This window comes from Xylona heveae (assembly GCF_001619985.1).
Source record: "Xylona heveae TC161 unplaced genomic scaffold L228scaffold_3, whole genome shotgun sequence".
Classification (NCBI taxonomy): Eukaryota; Fungi; Ascomycota; class Xylonomycetes; order Xylonales; family Xylonaceae; genus Xylona; species Xylona heveae.
Genome location: NW_017264195.1, coordinates 1,694,646 through 1,708,957, shown reverse-complemented (window position 1 = coordinate 1,708,957; position 14,312 = coordinate 1,694,646). Strand labels below are relative to the sequence as shown.

Below are 14,312 nucleotides of genomic sequence, written 5' to 3'. Positions count from 1 at the left end.
AAAAAAAAAAAAAAAAGACAAGATTGATCGTCGTGTATGAAAATAAAAGTGATTACGGGTGTCCAGGCGGCTTTGAATCACCTGAATCACCAGAAGGAGCTCCTCCAGTGCCTCTTTTCCCAGAGAAAGCTTGACGTTCATCTTCGCTCTGGGACGCGCTGTCAATACCACCACCAGCAGCTTCCTCCTTTAGCTTCTCAGCTCGATCTTTAAGGACTCGAGCTTCTTCTGCGGCTCTCTGAGCGCGGATCTGCTTGCGCCACATGCTTGCGTAACGGCCCTTTTTGGCGAGAAGCTCTTCATGAGTTCCGCACTCGACGACCTTTCCAGCGTGGAGGACAACAATCTGGTCGGCAGAGGTGATTGTGCTGAGACGGTGGGCGATGACAAGCAGGGTACGCCCTTTGGCAAGGGAAGCGAGAGCAGTCTGAATGTTCTGTTCTGTTTCAGTATCCAGAGCAGCTGTGGCTTCGTCGAGGAGGATGATCCGAGGGTCCTTGAGGATGGTTCGGGCAATCGCGACACGCTGCTTTTCGCCTCCAGAAAGACGTAAACCACGCTCACCGACTATAGAATTGTAACCATCAGGGAAAGTCATGATCCTGTCGTGGATCGATGCGGCTCGGCAAGCCTCGTGTACCACTTCGTCTGACACACCGGGATTCGCGTACTTGAGATTGTACATCAGGGTCTCGTTGAATAGTACAGTGTCTTGTGGGACGACTCCAATGTGTCGGCGAAGAGAATCAATGGTGACATCGGTGACATCGTGGCCGTCGACCTTAATGGATCCAGCTCGAGCATTGTAGAACCGGAAGAGCAAACGGAAGACGGTAGATTTTCCACCGCCAGATTCGCCCACAAGAGCAGTCGAAGTTCCTGGAGCACATCGAATGTTGAGACCAGTAAGTGCTGCCTTACGCTTGTCATACGCGAATTCCACATCTTCAAAACGAATGTCACCTTCACAGGACGTCAATGGCTGGGCATGAGGCTCATCAACAACTGTTGGCTGCTCTCTGAATAGTTCAAGCATGCGCTCAGAGTTGATCATGGCTGACTGAATGGATCGATAGAATGTTCCAAAGAAGTTCAGAGGCCCTTGGAGCTGAGCCATGTATGTGAGGAGAGTAACGAATCGGCCGACTTTGCGTTGCCCGGTGGTGACCTGGTAGGCAGCAATAAAGCATGTTATGAGGAGACCAAGAGTGAAGACGACATTCTGTGTAACATTCATTATGTTCAGAGACAGCAAGACTTTGTACTCGGCGCGCTGGTACGCTTGAACGGCACCCCGGTACCGAGTGAACTCGTACTGCTCGGCATTAAAATACTTGACTGTCTCGTAAGACACCATAGAGTCATTCCTGGGCATTGGAATTAGCAAACTCTTCCAACGTCGGCTATAGATGGGCATAAAGAGACTTACTTGACAGCATCCTCCTCACGGCCGGCGTTGACCATCTGACGTCGAATCTGCGCTCTCCACTGTGCCATGCGAATAGTAACGTAGAGATATGCAAATGTGATGATTGACACAACCAGTGCGTAATAAGCATCAAAGGCAACGAGGAAATAAGCTATGGCAACCCCGAGGTCTACCAACATCGGAAGGACTTGGAATGTGACTTGTTCAAGGAAGGTGTTGATGGAGTTTCCCTTGCTCAGGGCCGATAACACTTCGCCCGTTCTCTTGGCAAGGTGAAAGTCTAAGCTAAGACCGTGTACATGTTCAAAAGCGGCAGTAGAAAGTGCCTGGTAGGAGTACTGCGAAATGGGTATCCAAAGGGTTGAGCGTATGGCGCCAAGGAGACCACTGCCGCCCCCCAGTACACGAAAAACGATGTAGACACAAATTGGGCCCCAGGGAGACGTGCGACCTTTACGGTCCTCGCCAGAAAGAATGTCGGTGATGATACCAACTTGATTTGGGATCAGAACGTTCAGAACTCGCTGCAGGACAACCATCAAGAAGCACATGACTACAACGAACTGTAGTCTGCGACTGCCAGCCGGCCAGAGGTAAGGAAAAAACACGGAATAGCCTCTAATGTATTCCCACCAACTCTTGGCCGGAGCTGTGGTCGGTCGGCTCCAGCCATCGGGCTCCGCCTCTGGCTCCGCCTCTGGTTGCTTTTGCGCAGGGATCGCACCATAATCAGCAGCCGATCGCCCATTTGCAACACCATTACCTGTTTGTTGTCCATTCAAAAGCCCAGTGGTTTCTTCCGTGTCTCGGTCCGCCGCAGCTGCTTTGCGTCGCTTTGAGGTTTCGACCAGTATGAAGGAAACGTAAAGAGCGATGAGAACAGACAGGAGCACGATTCTGACGAGGTCGATGGCAATTTCTGCAATCTCCCATCCGGTCATATGCCGCCGTAACTTGCCTTGTCCCTCACCACGAACCTTGGGCTCTCTATGGTCTGAATTGTACAGCGCAAGGGATGCTCCCAAAAGGACAATCTCAAATAGCCAGCCCACGCTCCAGGTGACCGCATGAGTGGCAGTTGGTGCCGGTTTCGCATCAATGAGAGAGATTAGAATGAGCGAGTAGACGAAGAACGAGGCGACAACGTATACCTGCCAATTGAGATAATTGTCAGTGAGTGAAGCTCGGACAATAGGCCCAAAGGTGAAAGTGGAAATGCGGAGGCCTTACCACCACAGACTGGCCGCACCACCAGCCCTCGTTCCGCTTGAATATTGCATGAGCAACAACGTCAACAGCGTTAGCAAAGAAGGTCAGGATGACGCCAACAGAGAGCCAGTCAAAGGCAGCCTTTCGAGCTGGGCTGAGATTGACAGCATCTTTTCCAAGGCTTTGCTTGGGAGAACGTTTGGTCTTTACCGGCAGAGGCTTTCCACCCGGACCTTTAAGAACCGTGGATGGAGTCTGCTCAGGCTGTACTTTCGCAGCAAGCACACTGCGGAGGATAAATGCAATGAGAAAGATGAACAAGAGAGCTACCGGATAGGCGAAGTGAATCCGGACCAGGATCTCGCGTGCAACATGATTTGAGACCCAGGGGGCCTTGGCTGCGACAGAAGTCAAGCTCGTTTGAGCCATGGCTGTTTCAATTTTCCCCCTCCAATACTTTTTTTTGCTTGTTGCACAGTGTGAAAGATCAAGGAGCAGTCATGGTCAGGCCGACAGGCTTATCAAGCCGTACTGCTGGGATCGACAACGGTGCGATAAGTGTGCTCGAGTATTTGTGTAAAATTTCGTGCGTGGGCTGTGAGAATGGGTGCGCCGAGAGGGTGTTGCGTCTTGCTTGGTGCAGTGCAGTGCTTGGGTGCGTATGTGTGTGCGGTCGCGTTGAGTTGGAGCTAACGCGACTCTCCTGCAGTAGGAACGAAGATCTCCAGGATCTAGAGGTCAGATCTTATTTGACAGAGTGAGCTGACCGCCTTTGATAAGAAGAACACAAGGGGGCCGGGAAAAGCTTACCGTTTCTGCCGAGCTGTGGAGAATACAGGCCTTGTATGGGGAGCTGGAGTTTCAGCAGCTTGAACACTCAATAAGAACGAGGGAAAGTAAAGTGAGCAGGGAAAAGGACCATGCTGTTACTTACAAATACTGAGTTCAAAAATATGGAGAAGCGTGACAAAGTGGGGAAAGTGAGAAGAATAAATAATTTAAAGAAGGAGAAGACTGAGGGAAGAGGCACGAGGGTATATTTAAGAAATGTTGAAAAAGTGGCTCAAAGTTTGAAGTGAGTTTTATTCACTTGCCAATATATTACGAACAAGGTTTGTATGCAGCCACCCTTTCAGTGACAACATTACCTACCTAACAGTGATATAACTATAACAGTGACTTTAAAGATTTAAGGAAATTGATGCTTCACTGAAGTACACTGCCTACCTTGGATACGGTAGGTATTAATAGATGACTCCAACCACAGCGATTATCGTTAGTTAGAGTGACACTCGCCTCTTCTTCGGCTCCCAGCTCCCCAGTTAAGCCACGACCAGCCCAAGATAGCCGGATAGCTGATATTGCCCATTACAGTATTCACCTAATCCCAGCATCCACCCTGTCAACGTCACTCTGCACGTTTGATTCTGCACTTCTGCTGCATATCAACCTGATCGTGTCTGCCCCTGAATGGAGGGTTGAAGAATTCCCGTGCCTGCTTGAATGAACAACCTTGACAGGATTCTGAGTTACACTACTCCGGGATCCTCTCATGGCCAGCCACGCAGCTAGAGCAGAAGTGGAGCACCGCTGGGTTGATTCACACACCTGAATTGCGCTGAACTGCCATGTCGGAATATCTTCGTTCCTCGATTCCTCAGCTGCCTTCACAGTCATCACCGCCGCCAGCTCCACCTCTTCCTCCCCCGAAGTATGCTAATCGGGCCACCACGGCTCTGGCCAGATTTGCGCAGCCTTTCAGATATGGCTCGCGTCCGGCCAGCGCCCGAGCAAGCCGAGGGGAGGACTTGGGCAGAGATCTGACACCCGCTGGTGTGGGAAGGATTACAGGGTGAGCTAAAGAAATGATGATTTGCGAGGAAGGGAACGAGCTTAGCTAAAGGAATTTCTCTCAGTCCGATACCATCCCAGACGACCGCCCACAAGACTGGGCTCGAGATCAACGCGCTTGATATTTCTTCTCAACGCACACATGCTGTCTTGGCAGGTCAAAAGATTCTGAAGACGGTGCGTGTGTCAGATGCCACATGCGCCGAGGAATTCAATCTGCGCTCCGCAATTATTGCTTATGCCTCGACCCATAATACTTCGGGAAACGTGCTGTCGGCCAAGCACAAGGATCAACTGGGTGCCGTGGATGTGAAATGGTCGCATGGCATGTTCGACTCTACAATTGCGACGGCTGTAGCAAATGGCAAAATTGTACTTTACGACATTAATAGACCGGGCGTTGAGCTGGCCCGACTGCATGAGCACAACAGACAGGTCCATAAGCTTGCTTTTAGCCCAATACAAGGGGCCCTGTTACTTTCTGGGAGCCAGGATACAACTGTTCGATTATGGGACTTGAGGGTTCGGCCAGGGGATCGCGGCGTCCTGACATACCGGAGCGTCCGGCGATACATGGGGAATACGGAGAGCGTCCGGGATGTCAAATGGTCGCCGAATGATGCCGTGGAGTTCGCCTTTGGTACGGACAATGGGGTGGTCCAGCGATGGGACTTTCGCAAAGAGAATGCGCCCCTCTTGAAGATTAACGCGCACGACAAGACTTGCAATTCGATTGACTGGCATCCTGATGGAAAACACCTTGCCAGTGCAAGCGCTGACAAAAACGTCAAGGTCTGGGACTTTTCATCAACCAATCGGCGCCAGAAGGCCGTCTGGGTCCTACGCGCACCTCACGGGGTGATGAATGTGCGATGGCGACCGCCTTGTCGGATCCCCGAGTCGCACGAACCGGGCGGACTATTATGTACACAAATTGCAACAACCTATGAGGACAGAGTTGATCCCAGAATACATATTTGGGATCTGCGGCGGCCTCATATGCCCTTTAGAGAGCTGGGGAGATATGGCAGGGCGCCTACGGATATGCTATGGCATTCCCAAGATCTGCTGTGGACCGTTGGGAAAGAAGGAATGTTTACGCAGACTGACATCTACTTTACCCCCAAGGTTCTTGATCGAAGGAGTTTACACGCTCTGGATTGGTCCCCTGATGGTGACATCTCTTACTTCACCCAAAAGCGACACCGCCGTCGACGTTCGAGTTTTGATGAATCTCCAGAACGAGGATTTATCGAAAGCGCAGCACCGACAAGCAGTGGCGATGGCGTTAGTGGAAGCAGGGACGAGAATGTCGACGATGGTGTTGATGAAAGCTTCCTCAGCTCATCATCGAGACGAAGCACCGCACCTGCTTCACGCGCGCATTCTACGAGGTCTCTTGGCAGCACGCCTCCATCAATGGGTGCCTCGGGTCCTGTTATTCCACTCACCGAAGCCTTGGATCGAAGAGATGCCGCACAACCAGGACAGTTGAGTGCAAGAGGACATATTTTTGGCACGTTTGATGCTGACCTATTTGCGTACCTTGCTGAAAACTATCAATTTATAACTGAAAGATTGCTATCGACGGATGGGATTGAGTTAGTCTGGCGGGGGTTTGACGCAAACTCTTCAATTGCAAGGGATGCTGGTCTCTATAGAATCGCGCAAACTTGGAAAATGCTTGGTCTTGCCATTACCAAGGAGCTGCACGTACGTGCGCAGGAGAATAGGAAACTCCGAGCTGAGAAGGGACCTGGTCGCCCCCATCATCACCATCATCATCATCATCATCATCATCACCACCACCACCACCACCACCAGCAACACCGCCAACATCATAATCACCATCTTCAACAGCAGGAGAACCCTCATCAGCAGCTGGCCCTGCCACAGCGGGCAGGCAGATCTGGGGTGACAGAAGATGCCAACACGAAAGCCAAGCCAGAAAATCCGACACTCAACCCTGCGACCCGAGCCATTGCCGCGGCTGAAGGAGGCTCTCGAAGTCCAGGCCCCGAGAGTACATCTAATATGTCTACCCCTCTTGCCAGGCCCCGTTCAGATTCTGCGGGTCCACGTCCAGGGCAGGCTGACCTTGCGCGTCTTGATAGCCAGGAAAAGCTTATGTTACCGCCCGCAGTGACTGCCCCAAAAAATAGCTCGGCGCTAAGAATTGAAGATCGCCCACCAGATTCATTCACAAGAGGCCACTCTAGAGCAGTCTCATCAGATTGGATCACCACCCGAAGAAGCATGACGGACAAACGGCCTTCAACAGACAGCTGGCAAATCCGGCCAACGCCCATTCTCAGTTTTGATTCTCCAGGCATGGGCAAAAGGCATGATCGATTTCCACCCAAGCTCGACCGACTAGATAGTGATGAGAGCTTTCCAATGTTCTCGGCTTCGGCCTCTACTGATTCACAAGCCACTCGATCTATAGACAGCTCTCAGGCTGGGAGTGCCAATTCACTGGAACCTGGGCCGAAGCCAGAACGATGGAACGACAAGTATATGCCCTTAGGAAGCCTTCATCAAAACAGCGTCTTTGGGTCGCACGGCATCAACATGTCGAGCTCTGAATCAGAAAACTTTGCCAGCTATGGATCGAGCTTTAGCGACCAACAGCATGAACTGGAAAGCAATAAAATGGAAGCCAGTGGGACTATTGTCCCAGACGACCGTACAAAGGCTAGCTCATCTTCCGCAACTTCAAGCTCACCTGTAGCTGTCGAGACGAAAGCCCATTCTAAACCATCTTCACCTGAACAAAAGCCTGACGGCAATAGAGCTCAAGAAGGAGCCGCGACCGTATCAAGATGGCCGTTTCCGACATCCGATATCTCCCCAACCACCAACCCTGCACCTACCACGTCCCAACTTCCATGGAGCGCTTCGGCCATGCTCCACCAAGCCATATCCTTTCACACTGAGTCTTTGGCCGACTCTCAGACCCTCTCATACCTTGTCCTTCTCCTTAACCCGCTTCTCTCTCCTGCAGATGCTGTTCATCCCCTGATTGTCGAGTCTATTCTCGCCACCTATCATACTCAGCTCCTCTCCCTCCAGTTGCACAATGAGGCAGCACATTTACGTCGACTCTGCCACCCCACGTACCCATCCATTTCCGAATACGGTCTTCAAGAAACCTATATCGGTTTACTTTGTCGCCAGTGCGGCAAGCCGCTGGAAAATGTCAAGACGAAGCGCAGCTTATGGGTCTGCGAAAGATGTCTGGGCCGACAAGCCCCCTGTCCTGTCTGCAATCTCCGCACGGCCCCCCCATCACCATTTGCGGATGCAACTCCTTCGCCGGCTCTTTGGGGGTGGTGTCAAGGCTGTGGTCATGGTGGCCATGATGGCTGCCTTCGCCTATGGTGGGATCCTGAGACTGCGTCGGATGGAATATGCCCCACTCAAGGCTGCTTGCATGACTGCATCAAGGGACAGCGTCGAGCCGAGCGTCTACGCGGTTGGGAAGAGAGAGAGCGTCGTGAGCGTGGTCCCGCCCGCAGAGACAGCTGGGTCGTCGGCGAGAGTAAAGCTGTTGAAAAGGCTCGCGCAAAACTTGCGCCTTCTGGGCCAATCGGGCTGGGTCCACAAAATAGAAGAGTCAGGCTCGTCGAACCCAAGGCCAAGAGCAAGTAATTTTGTCGTCAATTACATATTGGCTTTTTCTTTTTTCTTGCCCTTTTGCTTTTTCACAAAATATTTTTACTTTGGTCATGGTGTTGGGGCGTATCCTATCTCGTTGTGGTTGATTTTTTTGGCGTCTGAAATGGGATTCCCCTTGTACTCGAACTTATTTGGGTCAACTTTTTCCGTGGCCCTCACATCGTTTTTTGTCTTTTGATACCTGGCTTGTTCCCATCTGGACCTTTTGAAATCAAGCCACAACACGGTAGGAGTTATGTCGAATTTTTCTTACCTGGATGTATTGTACACCTTATGCAACAAGCAATGTCCTTCTACGTTTTCTTGTACCTTGTACAGTACATCTATCAGAATTTTGAGCTGATTCTATCTATCTATCTATCTACCTTATTTCCATATTCTGAGTCTCGATTTGGCCCAAAGGCTATGATTGGGTCGTGGTTACAAAGACAGGAGATCCAAAACCCATGCCTTTAACATAGAACCACACCGCTATCTACTCGCACTGGGTTAGATGAACTGTGAAATCCTTGCCACGATCGTATTGATCGGCGTCAAGGATTTAGAACCGAAGACCGGGAGGGGCGCCCTAATTGTCCGAAGTTCCAGCGACAACTTTCCCAGCGGTGCAGAGCAGGCCAGGACAAGAGAACCCACTGGTATACCTTTACGCAGGATAACCACGACTTACTACTGGAGGGAAAGCAATGGAAAGGGATTCGTAAAAAGGCGCAAGGGCAGCTGCAGCAAGGCAACGAGGCAACAAGGCAGACAGTGTGGCTTTTGCGCCACGCCCATAAAGGCACGCCCACACAAATACACACACACACGGCAATACAACCTAAGAGTTTTGTTAGCTTGGTAGTTGTTACAACTTGCATGCCCTGGCGCTGTGCAGTTGATGGCCTCTGGACACGGACGGCTGACAGCAACCTTCCTGCTAGCTGCATGCATCAACGCATCAGATGTATAATACTTACAGTACAGAGCAGAGCGACAACGCAACCTACGACCTCCATCGTCCCGGCCCCAGCGCAAGCCACGGGCCGAGCCGATATATACTGGGACATGATGGGTTTTTCAGAAGCCCAATTACTTACGACTAAGGTCTGTTTTGCCGCCCGCCTCCGCTCCTGCAGCCACCATTTGTTTACTACTGCGGGTTCGCTATTGTAATATAAACTGACCGCGTTCACTTGCAATTTGCTATCCCGCGTGGTGCGTAGGTACTCGAGTAGACCGGCGGTTAAATCGTTTTGTCTCCTGTATCCTTTCTCCGCTCCCCACCGGTCAGGTCAATATAAGGGATTGCCATCCGATGATACTTATGCATAGAAAGGAGAATTCAATTAACTTAACCCGTTCCCTTTCTTTATTTTCTTACCAGTCAGTCTTCCTTCCGTTCCTTTTGCAAGCCGCAGGGGCCGCATGTGAGGCGAGAGCTCTCTCCGCAGCGAGGTGTACGGAGTACTACGTAGTGCTGCACGCGAAATCTGGACCCTGAATGGCAGCCTTGCATCCCGGCACTTCTCTGTCAACGTTTCCATCCACCCACAACATCTCGCACAATTCCAACAAAAATAATTTTGATATCCTTACGCACCATTAAAAAAATATTTCCAGCAACGACGCAGAGGTGTGAAAAATAAGAATGGGCAAAAAAGAAAAAGTAAATGGACAATCTGGGAATTGAACCCAGGACCTCTCCCATGCTAAGGGAGAATCATACCACTAGACCAATTGCCCTTGTTCGTTGAAAGACTTACAACTAACAACGTCTATGAACCTCAAGAAACGGCCCTACACTTAGTACGGCGCTTTTACCCTTTTGGAAGACCAAAGTTCCAATGGCAGTCATTGAAGGTTGTTGTTCGGGTATGGTAAACAGCATGCTCAAAGCCTACGTAAAATTTCTGTACTATTTAGGCTGCTCACTAAGCTTATTGCATAATTATTTCACGGAATTATGGACATGCAATGGGTGAATCATATCACAAGAACAATGCTCTTCTATCAATATAAACTAAGCATGATAGTTACATTATAGTCTCCAAAAAAAAAAAAGAAAAAAAAAAAAAAAAAAAAAAAAAAAAAGTATAAAATATTTATATACGTTATATAGAAATACTATAACTTTGGGATTGCTTCTGGTTTCGATGGCTTAATGCCGTATCCCAGTGTGGCTTACAGAAATAACAACTAATGCGCGTACGGAATCTAATGTGCATGATAAATACGTCGCGGTAAATTCTAAGTGTTGCACAAGTGCCATTCGTGTCATAGCGAACAGGTCCAGCCACGTGCGTTGCAATTTCACCATACACTTTGGGCCTTCTGTTACCTATAGCATTATCTGACGACCCGCTGACCACTGCTTGAATAATTACTGGCTCATGAACGAGGAACAATTTAAGGTAAGGATGTGGAACGGGATGAAAGGTCATCATCTACCAGGTTGCACATGCACGTCTCAGAAATCGACACCCAATGTTTACCGTCCAACGAAAAAGAAAAAAAGCGGGTACACAGCATAACCGACCCCAAAACGCCATGATCCCATATTGACCTACATGGCTATACCTTCTAACGGTATCCAGATGGCCGTGGAAATCTCATCTCTAGCTTAGACGAACGATTTATTATAACTGATTTAATTTAATTTTCTTTTATTTAGCTTATATTTTATATATACATATATATTCCCGGTGCTGCTTTTCTCCCACTCGAAAGTTCACGGCTTAGTTTCGAAGCCCTGCAAGATAATGTTAATATTGAAAATCAAGACAGATAAGATAGGAGAGAAATGCACATAATCACCTCATATACGGGACGAACTCATCAGGGGTAGATATTGCCATAAAAGATGGTCGAATATTATTCTTGTTTCAATGGTTTAATTAACGAAAGAAATAAGATAGAAACCATTGAAGGAGGCATCGGGTCTATGGAGCATGTACAGTACCGCGCCGTAAGCACAACGCATAAATTGTGGTTGACAAGCGCACTGATAGACGGCAATCCCCTTGATCATGCATACTACTGATATGCAGAATGGCCAAAAGAATGTGATATCAAAAACAACTCTGTTGTAAACTTAGTTTTCCGAAACTTTTATCCTGATTGGAGGAAATATCCTACTTCTACTTGACCGCCAAAATATGCATATTGGCAGAAGAAACGATTTAACGCAATCTGGATTATGGTCAAGATGATTCCTTGTGTGGGGAGACGGTAATGTGCTCTCAGCATTGTCAGTCCAATGAGAAGTCAATCCGAATTTTAAAAATTGTATCAAAGACCAATGAGGAAGAAGAGCGGAGTTGAGGCTGGAACGCGGCAAATATTTTGAGGACAAGATGAACCGGCTTACCGACAAAAATAATATTATTGTAGAGTTTTTTAATCCCTTTAACCGTGCTCACCGCCCTTCATGAACTAATTTGATAATGAAAGACGCCGGACAGAAGAGGAAAAGAGGCAAAACCCATTATCGTGCGCCATCAAGAGACCTGAACGCAGAGATTCCGTAATGACGCCACCCCGAGTGATGTAAAGCCGAAAGGAACCAAAGTGCCAGATAACGAAAGGAAATTGGAAACATCCCTGCTTCAAAACGCCGCAATCCTCTCATAGCGCCTTCTCCATAGCTCCCAATGCGCGGCTGGAGCCCCTTAACACCATGTGTGTAAGCCCTCTCGGAACATCTCGACGCCACTTTGTGCTGTTCTCGCTTCGATTTTCGTAGAAAGAGGTATTGTTAGGAATAGCTGCGCTTGTAAAAACCCATATGAGGAAAGACATGAAAGAAGGAACCCGGCCTGCACACATGAAGAAATAGAGCACAATAGAGGTTAATCCACGGCATTTCATGTTTCACGGTAGCATTGGCTCAGTCGAACAATCGTAGAAAAGAAGAACCAGGTGATAGCCCCCTGAGATCGTATTCCGCCGAACAAGATCTCGTCGCTGTGTCTGGGCTGTCGTAGAAGAGAGGCTCCTCTGGCAGAGTAGGAGTGCAGCCAACTATATCGTCAAGTCCGTACGGAGGTGTTTCGGGCTTCCTGTGATGAACCGGCCGGCGTGATGGCAGCTTAAAATCTGAATCACGAATATTGCCATGTAGTGGGTCCTGTACGAGCTGAGGCGAATGGAAAGAGGAGACAAGCGCGCTGAGATTTGATTCTGGATAGATAAAGGCGTGCTCATCAGCTCGGTCATTCTTTCGGTTCTCTTGCGCCCTCTCTCTCTTATTGACCGGCCGACGCTGCTTTGCTGCTGTCAAAGCAGATTTACCTCCCTTATGCCCAGGGCGTTGCCGTCGCGGTGAAGGGTGGCCTGATCGGGTGGCTTTCTTAGTTGCTACATGCTTCCGAAACCTTGTTGTGGGCGAAACCTGGCCTTTATCAATGGCATGTTGATCAAGGCACCAAATATACCGCTTTTTGCCATCAGAAAATGGTTCCTTTAGCGGCTCCTTTCGAAATGCCTGGGCCTCGTCAGTAGACAACATGGCAACCTAAGAGAACGTGATAGTGGTAAAGGATAGAACCATGTAAAACAGGCGACGACTTACAGGGTTCATGGACAGGTTATGTCTTATACTATTCTTCCAGCCGGTTTTGCTCTTGCATGTTGTGCTCTTCGCTTTATCCGTATTCTTCTCAAACCAATCGTAAATGTCCGTAAGCACCATACGGTGTCCTTGTGTCTCCATCAATGCTCTGAAAATGAGTTGCGCATAGGGTGTATCGTTGGAGGTTGCTGCTCCGTCACTCTCATTCTCTTCTCCACCATCCAATGGGTTTCGCTCTCCTTGATCCAGCGGAGTCAGACCCATTTGAGGAAGACTATCGTTTTTATCAAGGCAACTTCGTGACCGAAACTCTTCTGGAGAGCCCAGTAGATATTGATCATCCTTCGGCTCCTCTATCTGGAGGTTTTCAAATGCAGCTCGGCCACGTTCTAAATGGGTGCCTTCCATGATCGTCCTGGGTTCGAAAAACATTTGAGATTGCTGATAAGGCAATTCTGGCGAACAAGCAAAATCTGGATACCGTTCCGTGAGAAGTTCTAACGGTCTTCTAATGGCAGAATCCAACGTGCCATCGTGGCTCGAATCGATTCCTTCAACTGAACGAGGGACGCAACCGTAGCCGGGAGGCCAGGGAGGCGTTCCCATGTATTGGCCATGAGCTGGTATTGTGGCATAGTAGCTGTTAGGGTCGATGAAAGAATGTGAGGAAAGCTCGTCTCCAAAAAGGTATCCCGACGCCGATTGAAGACCAAGCGAGATGGACGGATAAGACATGTTGGTTCCGGCGAACTGTGATTGGACATGATCACCGGGCTGATGAAATAGGGGCCCATTGACAATAGGGAGGATTGGAGAGATTGTGAGGGGCTGACTCTCCGATGAGGAGTCCGAGGAGATTGAAGAACGATGGTTGTTGTCTTGAGCAATGTCGTCATTTTTGTACGAACAACGTTTATGTAAATAAAAAGGGGCTCCTGGAAGGCTCATCACGAGAGACTGATGATCAGGAATCGTCGGTAATGTTCAGCCTAGGCGGTGGGAGATCCAAGTTCAAGGTCAATCCATTGCTAAGGCGGTCTGGGGAAGATATAGTTGGGGGAGGTAAGCCCAGTAATGCATGGATTGAAGCTCACTGCCAAGGAGGATGGAGAGTGAGTAGAATGGCACCACACAGAGCGTACCAGTCATCATGCGACACAACAAAGCCAAAGCAAACAGTTGGTGAATTTGAGGGATACTCGCGGACAAGCCTCGTTACAGAGGAAAGCCATGTCCGACAATCTCGCCTGGAAAAGCATGGCAGATCGTGGAAGAGGTGGGCTAGACGGAGTACGACTATGATACTGGGATGCAAAGTGGCAAGTTGTGCATGACGATCCTGCCTCATCCGTCGTATCTTTTGCCTCCAGGAGGCTGACAGAGGCAGGTCAACAGGCTCCAACCACTTCTATCAGAAACAGTAACTGTAACAACAGTATGTTCATTACGAGTGAAGGGAGCGCGATCTTAAAACGGTAGCACAGATCCTACGGAGATAGGCGGCTTGTTTACAGGGGAATGCGACAGGGGCCCTGGCGAGGAGGCGTGGAGTCTGATGGGTACCCAAATCGCGGATTGCTGCAGTGATGGTGT

At 49.3% G+C, this 14,312-nt stretch overlaps 4 protein-coding genes and 1 non-coding gene across 5 annotated transcripts; 1 reads left to right on the top strand and 4 right to left on the bottom strand.

Annotated features, from left to right (window-relative positions):
• Nucleotides 1–52: 52 nt before the first annotated feature.
• On the bottom strand, nt 53–3,067 carry L228DRAFT_208986 (hypothetical protein; the record flags this gene model as incomplete). The annotated part of the gene is made up of 3 exons (XM_018329788.1): nt 53–1,367; nt 1,430–2,580; nt 2,660–3,067. The coding sequence occupies 3 exons, from the start codon at nt 3,065–3,067 to the stop codon at nt 53–55; spliced, it is 2,874 nt and encodes a 957-aa protein (XP_018190025.1).
• Nucleotides 3,068–3,971: 904 nt separating this feature from the next.
• Nucleotides 3,972–8,509, top strand: L228DRAFT_259682 (WD40 repeat-like protein). The gene is made up of 2 exons (XM_018334185.1): nt 3,972–4,490; nt 4,555–8,509. The coding sequence occupies exons 1-2, from the start codon at nt 4,267–4,269 to the stop codon at nt 8,138–8,140; spliced, it is 3,810 nt and encodes a 1,269-aa protein (XP_018190024.1). The 5' UTR covers nt 3,972–4,266; the 3' UTR covers nt 8,141–8,509.
• L228DRAFT_275769 (hypothetical protein) lies at nt 8,216–9,550 on the bottom strand (the record flags this gene model as incomplete). The annotated part of the gene is made up of 5 exons (XM_018335616.1): nt 9,247–9,550; nt 9,127–9,207; nt 8,838–8,987; nt 8,421–8,490; nt 8,216–8,369 (listed from the first exon to the last, which is right to left on the bottom strand). The coding sequence occupies exons 1-5, from the start codon at nt 9,290–9,292 to the stop codon at nt 8,216–8,218; spliced, it is 501 nt and encodes a 166-aa protein (XP_018190023.1). The 5' UTR covers nt 9,293–9,550.
• Nucleotides 9,551–9,820: 270 nt separating this feature from the next.
• Nucleotides 9,821–9,892, bottom strand: L228DRAFT_t46. The gene has a single exon. It is a non-coding gene; the product is annotated as a tRNA-Ala (tRNA).
• Nucleotides 9,893–12,035: 2,143 nt separating this feature from the next.
• Nucleotides 12,036–13,454, bottom strand: L228DRAFT_266800 (hypothetical protein; the record flags this gene model as incomplete). The annotated part of the gene is made up of 2 exons (XM_018334913.1): nt 12,036–12,632; nt 12,720–13,454. 2 exons carry the CDS (start codon nt 13,452–13,454, stop codon nt 12,036–12,038), a joined length of 1,332 nt encoding a protein of 443 aa, XP_018190022.1.
• Nucleotides 13,455–14,312: the final 858 nt, after the last annotated feature.